Source organism: Nicotiana tabacum, chromosome 1 (assembly GCF_000715075.1).
Source record: "Nicotiana tabacum cultivar K326 chromosome 1, ASM71507v2, whole genome shotgun sequence".
Taxonomy (NCBI): domain Eukaryota; kingdom Viridiplantae; phylum Streptophyta; class Magnoliopsida; order Solanales; family Solanaceae; genus Nicotiana; species Nicotiana tabacum.
Window position 1 is genome coordinate 107,022,579 of NC_134080.1, and position 7,510 is coordinate 107,030,088.

At 36.4% G+C, this 7,510-nt stretch overlaps 1 protein-coding gene across 1 annotated transcript; it reads left to right on the top strand.

The window, feature by feature from the left end:
- Nucleotides 1-3,985: 3,985 nt before the first annotated feature.
- On the top strand, nt 3,986-6,268 carry LOC107819162 (uncharacterized). The gene is made up of 3 exons (XM_075220669.1): nt 3,986-4,287; nt 4,393-5,357; nt 5,439-6,268. The coding sequence occupies exons 1-3, from the start codon at nt 3,986-3,988 to the stop codon at nt 6,266-6,268; spliced, it is 2,097 nt and encodes a 698-aa protein (XP_075076770.1).
- The last annotated feature ends 1,242 nt before the right edge of the window (nt 6,269-7,510 follow it).

A 7,510-nucleotide genomic window follows, 5' to 3' on the forward strand; every position in this document is an offset into this window, starting at 1 on the left:
AATCCGCTCATCAATCTCGCCAAGAGGTAACCCCAACGGGTGGAGGGACTAACTGTATAGGTCAAAATCTGACCACAAGTGGGTTATCATTAAAAGGAATGGTAAAGGATCGACCAAGCCATAGTCGTGCCCATGAAGCGTAATAGCGACGAGTATCTCGGCCACTACCGAGATCGAGCCATCAGAAGCCTTACATAGTAGAACATATGTCGTAATACCTGGGGGAGTAAGGAAGAATATAGTCATGGGGGGGTACGCTGGTTAAAGACCGTTGGATAAAGGGGAAAATGGTAATATATGTGAGAGAAGAAGGCAAGAAAAGGGGCATTCCCATCCAAGAAAAAGAGGAACAATGTATCAAAGAGGAGAATAGGAGAGGACCTCCAACAAAGCGGAAGCCTAAATTTCGGTTACAACCCTTTATAATTACCCATGTTGAATGAATAAAGATTGATCTCATAGTTATCGACGATTTTTCCTCTATCCTTTTTATCTCTTGCAAGTACGGAACAATGTATCAAAGATGTAAGCTTATCATTTATGTTTGATGTCTTTTAATCATCTTAAGAAATGTTATACACGCTCGGCCTCCTTCGATTCTCATATTCAATATGCTTAGATCTAGAGTTAATTATGTTTGACTAAAATTTATCCTCCATTTTCTTCATTAATTGGTTTAACGAAAAGTTTAACACTTTTTGGTCAAACGCACACAAATTAAAGGATAAGTTTGATGAGAATCTATGATCGGTCTACTTTATTAAAAGCACACTTTGTAGAATTAGAATTAGAATTGTAATCGTGATGTTCAAAGCTGTAACAACTATAGGGGTATCAAATTACTAAGTCATACCATGAAAGTCTGGGAGAGAGTGGTAGAAATGAGAGTGCGAAGGACGGTGTCTGTTTCAGATAACCAGTTTGGGTTCATGCCAGGGCGATCTACCACAGAAGCTATCCACCTTATTAGGAGGAGGATGTAACAATACAGGGATAAGAAGAAGGATCTCCACATGGTGTTTATCGATCTAGAGAAAGCGTACAATAGGGTTCCTAGGGAGGTCCTATGGAAATACCTAGAGGTTAAAGGGGTCCTGGTTGACTACATTAGGGTGATTAAAGATATGTATGATGGAGGTAAGACTCGGGTTAGGACAGTAGGAGGAGACTCCGACCATTTTCCGGTTGTTACGGGGTTGCACCAAGGGTCTGCGTTCAACCCTTTCCTATTTGCCTTATGATGGATGCCATAACGCATCATATTCAAGGGGAGGTGCCATGGTGCATGTTATTTGCTGATGACATAGTCCTAATTGACGAGACACGACGCGACGTCAACGAGAGGCTAGAGGTTTGGAGACATGCCCTTGAGTCTAAAGGTTTTAGGCTGAGCAGGACGAAGACAGAATACCTCGAGTGCAAATTTGGGGCCGAGCCGACGGAAGCAGGACTGGAAGTGAGGCTCGATTCTCAAGTCATCCCTAAGAGGGGTAGTTTCAAGTACCTTTGGTCAGTTATTCAGGGGACCGGGGAGATCGACGAGGATGTCATACATCGTATAGGGGTGTGGTGGATGAAGTGGAGGTTAGCAACGGGAGTCTTGTGTGACAAGAAAGTGCCACCGTTACTAAAAGGTAAGTTTTATAGAGCAGTGGTTAGGCCTGCTATGTTGTATGGGGTCGAGTATTGGCCGGTTAAAAATTCACACATCCAGAAGATGAAAGTAGCAGAGATGAGGATGCTGCGGTGGATGTGCGGGCATACAAGGATGGACAAGATTAGGAATGAAGATATTCGAGAGAAGGTAGGCGTGGCCCCCATGGAGGACAAGATGCAGGAAGCGAGACTCAGATGGTTCGGGCACATTCAGAGGAGGAGCACTGATGCACCAGTGAGGAGGTGTGAGTGACTGGTTGTGGTGGGCACGAGCAGAGGTAGAGGGAGACCTAAGAAGTATTGGGGGGAGGTGATCAAGCAGGACATGACACGACTTAGGATTTCTGAGGACATGGTCGTTGACAGGGAATTGTGGAGGTCGAGCATTAAGGTTGTAGGTTAGAGGGTAGTTTGTGAATATTACTACATCGCACTAGAGTGAGACTAGCCATTTAGGAGTTAGTCTTAGGATGCTACTGATCCGCTACTGATGCAGGGTTGTATCTGTTGGATATTAGTATACCTTACATCCTTTTCTCCATCCTTTTTGTATTTCCTATATTTCTTATATTGTTGTTATTTTTTTATTTTATGTTATGTATTTTATGTTATTTATTATGAGTCTATTGATAATACTAATATATTGTCTCTTGTTGCTCTCTTGAGCCGAAGGTCTCCTGGAAACAGCCTCTCTGCCCCTCGGGGTAGGGGTAAGGTCTGCGTACATATTACCCTCCACAGACCTCACTTGTGGAATTACACTGGGATGTTGTTGTTGTTAGTGAATGAGGTAAGACAAAAATATGGTAGAATCAAAGAAGGGAATGGTTGAGTGCGAGGATGAAGAAGGAAACAAAAAGATTCTTTTTATTTTTTTTCTTTTGTTGAAGTAGTTGCATGGGGTTTGACGAGATGGGAAAGAACTTAGCGATATTCCAATTGGGATTTGTAAATGGTACGTTTGATGCTATTGGGTGTGGTAAAGACTAGGTATTCTTACCGTGCATACTGATTTGACCTTTCATCCATTTTTGCACGGGCGCATTCCTTTTCTCTTCCTTGCTCTTATTTTTAGTTTTCCCCCCTACGCTTAGGTGGTGACATTTGCATGTGAATTTACAATAACTACAAAATCAGTTTCTAAATTTTGAAAAAAAGAGTGTTCGTTTGAGTTTAGAAGATTTAATACACATTATATCATAACAAATAGAGATGTCAATGTTTCAATTCAGCGTGCTATTTTTAAGAATATGTGATGTACTAACTTTTTGATTAGTTGATTTTGTACAATTGAAATTAGACTTTTCTAGTAGTCTCGGTCAGGGGCGGATCTATGTACATGGTTCGGGGTGGTACGCCACCCGCAAGTTTCGGCGAAAACTTTATGTATATATGTATATATGTAAATATGTATAACAAATAGGATATATATTTAAAGTGCCACCCTATAAAACAAAAGTGGCAAAGGTGCCAATGACAAAGGTTTGCCTTTTTGTTCAGCGGGGCAAGAGTTCGAATCCTGGTGGGAGCAAATAATTTTTTGGTTTACATTAGTTGCAATTTAAGAAGATTAAATACGCACACTCTTCTATATTTTATATTAAATGTTTGACTTTTCTGTTTGTTTAATTAAGTATAAACAAATAAGATAAAATAATAATAAAAGTATTCTCTTATAATTAATATAGAAAGTTAAAATCCTTTTTGAGGATCTTTCCCAAATCCCAATTTTCAAAAGGTAAAACAAAACCCCAACTCCCCAAATCCCTTACGCCACTATTCCCTTTCCCTTTCTCCAATTCTCGTTGCTTCACCTTCATGCCACTGTTTTTGCTTCTTGCTTCTCTGTTAGACTTTAGCATTTATTTTGTTGTATCTCTCGGATGCTTCACACCTTCATTGCTCTACGCCCACCATTGTAAAGTTTCCTCACCTCCTCATGTTTATTTCTTAACCCTATGTGGCTATTTTTTCCCCATAAAATATATGTTCTTGCTCATGTTTTTGTTTTGTATTTAGTTGGATTTTAGTGTTCTTGCTAAACTTTATTGTCACTATTTTGATTTTTTTGTTATGTATTTCTTTGGGTGTGTTTGAAAATCAAATGCCTCTTATATGGTTTCACTGTAGAATTTAGTATCGTGGAAAGAACATCCCAAATAATTTTGATCAAGGAAAATTCAAAATTAACTCTATTTTAACGACGACAAAAATATTAGGGAAGGTTGAGTTATTTAAAATAACAAAACTAATTGATGGTATGACCTACTAGAAATTGGTCTATATTTCTCACTGGAATAAACTTCTATTTTATAGGAACTGAAGTGAGATGGATAAATTTGTCACGAAGTTGGACCATTCTAAACCAAGTTCTAGTTGTCAATCCTTGATCCAAGCGAATGCCAATCTTTCCTATCTTATAAATGAACTCCATTTGGGGTCACTTAAAGGCGATCCAGGAGAAAGAACACCTATTTCTGACTATAACCCTAGAATACGAGATGAAGTAAGGAAACATTACATTCAACAAGGTCCTTGTCAACCTTCCAAGCATCAATTTCCCAAAACTCTAATAGGAGGAAGAATGCGTCAATTTGTTCCAAGTTGGTTCAATGGTCAATTTTCTAAATGGTCGGAGTATAGTGTGAAGAAAGATGCGGCATTTTGCTTATGTTTTTATTTGTTCAAAAATGAATTTATTCATGGAAGTGCGGGTGAATTTTATTAAAAAAATAGTTTTAGGGCTTGGAATAAGGGTCTTGAAAGATTGCGTTTACACGTTGGTGATGTTAATAGTGTCCATGATAAATGTTTCAAGAAGATGCTAGATTTATCAAATCATCAATCAATTCAAGTTGTTTTTGATAAGCACTCCGAGAAGTTAAAAAGTGAGTATCAAATGCGTTTAGAAGCATCAATTGATGTGGCAAGACTTATATTATTGTATGGATTGGCTTTTAGGGGCCATGATGAAAGTGAATCTTCAACAAATCAAGGCCTCTTTCTAGGATTCTTACGATGGCATGAGGACAAGCATCCAGATATGGGAAAAGTAATATTAGAAAATGCTCCACAAAATGATACTTTGACTTGCCCTATAATCCAAAAGGATATTATCAATGCTTGTGCAAAAGAAACATTAAAGGCTATAATTGGAGACTTGAATGGAGATTACTTTGTTATATTAGTTGATGAGTCCAACGATATCTCACACAAAGAACAAATGGCTCTTGTTTTGCGTTATGTTGATAAGAATGCTGAAGTGGTAGAGCGATTTGTTGGTCTTGTTCATGTTAGTGATACATCGGCATGCTCATTGAAGGAAGCAATCTACTCTTTGCTTTCGGACCACTCACTAAGTCCATCCCAAATACGTGGACAAGGTTATGATGGAGCTAGTAACATGAGGGGCGAAATAAGTGGTCTTAAGACTTTGATTATGAAAGACAGCTCATCGGCATATTACATTCATTGCTTTGCTCATCAATTGCAATTAACACTTGTAGCTATGTCTAAAAAGCATTTGGATGTCGAAGACTTCTTCTGTCATGTTACTAATGTGTTGAATGTCATTGGAGTATCTTTTAAGCGCAGAGATTTGCTTCGTCATCTTCAAGCTGAAAAACTGGAGCAATTACTTGAGTCTGGTGAAATTCATACCGGGCGAGGACTAAATCAAGAACGCGGGCTTCAAAGACCAGGTGATACTCGTTAGAGATCACATTTCAAAACATTAGATAACTTTATTGTTATTTTCTCATCTATTATTCGTGTGCTTGAAGTGATTGAACATGAAGGTTCTACCTCAAATGAGAGAAATCAAGCAAAATATTTTTTGAGTGAGATAATAACATTTAAATTTGTTTTTATGCTTCACTTGATGTTGAAAGTTTTGGCAATGTCAAATGAGTTGAACAAGATCTTACAAAAGAGAGATCAAGATATTGTTAATGCCGTGGAGTTTCTTAAGATTACAAAGAAAAGATTGCAAGATATGAGGGAAACTGGATGGGAATCTTTGCTAGATGACGTTTCCTCATTTTGTCATATGCATGATATTATAATTCCCAAGATGGATGAATCCTATTTTCCTGAAAAGTCGAAGCGCAAGTCTTCTGGTATTTGTTATTCACACCACTTGCGTGTTGATATCTTTTATGCTGTAATTGATGTACAACTTCAAGAGCTTAATGACCGTTTTGGTGTAGTGAGTAGCGAATTGCTTCTTGGGATGGCTAACTTGAATCCAGTCAATTCTTTTGCTAATTTTGATAAAGGTAGAATAATGGTTTTAGCAAAATGTTACCCAAATAAGTTTGATGAAGTACAGATTCGAGACTTGAGTTATCAACTAGATACTTTCATAATTCATATGCGAGCTGGCAATCCCAAGTTCTCCAACTTGCAAGGAATTAGTGATTTGGCAAAAGCATTGGTTGAGACAAATCTTGTGGAGACTTATTCGTATGTTTATCTACTTGTGAAGTTAACTCTGATTTTACCTGTTGCTACCGCAACTGTGGAGAGAGCATTCTCATCCATGAAGCAGATAAAGAATGAAGAGCGGAACAACATGGGTGATCAATATTTAAATGATTGTTTAGTTTGTTAGATAGAACGTGATGTATTTACAAATATAAGTAATGATGTCATTATTGATCGTTTTCAAAATATGAAAGCTCGTAGAGGACAATTGTAAATAGATTGTGTATGATATTAAAAATATTGTTAGAAGTTTTATGCTTTGCGTCAATTAGTTATAGTTATTATATTTTCTTTCGTTTGATCTATTTGTCTATATAAATAAAAAGGATGTATAACCCGAACCGACACTCGAGTTGATCAAATCGATTAGGTCGGCACTCGTAACCCCTAAATTCTGGATCCGCCTCTGATCTCGGTGGTATCAATATTGATTCGATTAATTTATAATATTTATTTATTTTACCTAAAAGTACGAATTCTCTATACAGCATAAAAAGTGCAATCCTCATGTTAAGAAACGATATATATATGAAATGGACAAGAGGAACTTTCAAATATACACACTTTCAAAAATGTTTTTTTTATGATTTTGTGTTAACACATTATCATTTACTCTATTAAGGGCATATTGCTTGTTGATATTGTTCAGTGGAACATATATTAAGAGAAGCCAAAACTGGAAAACTGTAACAAAAGAATATTGACGACATTAATTATGTTCATTCAACCTTGTATAATTTAAGGCAACTAAAAGATGTATGAAAAAACTAGACTTTCAAAAAAAAAAAATTAGTATATGCACAAAAAGAAAATTAAAGATGTACGTGAAATTATAAATTCTATTTGGAAAGCTATACTGTTTATTTGTTGAACATTCTAAAATGGTAAAAGCATACACGCTTCCTTTTTAACATAAAAGCCAGTGTCTTGATATATTTCAATGATCGAAATATTAATGGTTTATATGTTGTATTTATATATGTCATACTTTTGTACGTATATATTATCACGTACTAGGGCATATTTAGGTGTTAGTAGCATGGGGCACGTGAGTCCACGCTCTTCTTTCGATACCATATATAATTATGTTATATTTCTTTTAAAAAAACTAAATATACATGTGTGCGCTCAAATTCAAAGAGTCATATGGTGCAATAATTATTGGATGCACCTTTACATGTAAAGTTAGAGGTTCAAATCTCAGTTTGCAGGCATATCTAGTATCCCTCTTATCTTTTATTTATTTATTTATTTTTTTCTTTTTCTTTTTTCTTTTTTTGGTTTATTCATTCAAAATCCCCAAATTTAACACATTGAAATCCTTCATCTTCTTTTGTAATCTCAAGTTTTTAGATAACTAAAACTAATA

Coding starts and splice junctions, on each gene's coding strand:
- LOC107819162 (XM_075220669.1), top strand. CDS start 3,986: ATGGATAAATTTGTCACGAAGTTGGACCATTCTAAACCAAGTTCTAGT. Junction 4,288..4,392: donor AATGGTCAATTTTCTAAATG/GTCGGAGTATAG, acceptor TTAAAAAAATAG/TTTTAGGGCTTGGAATAAGG. Junction 5,358..5,438: donor ACGCGGGCTTCAAAGACCAG/GTGATACTCGTT, acceptor GTGTGCTTGAAG/TGATTGAACATGAAGGTTCT.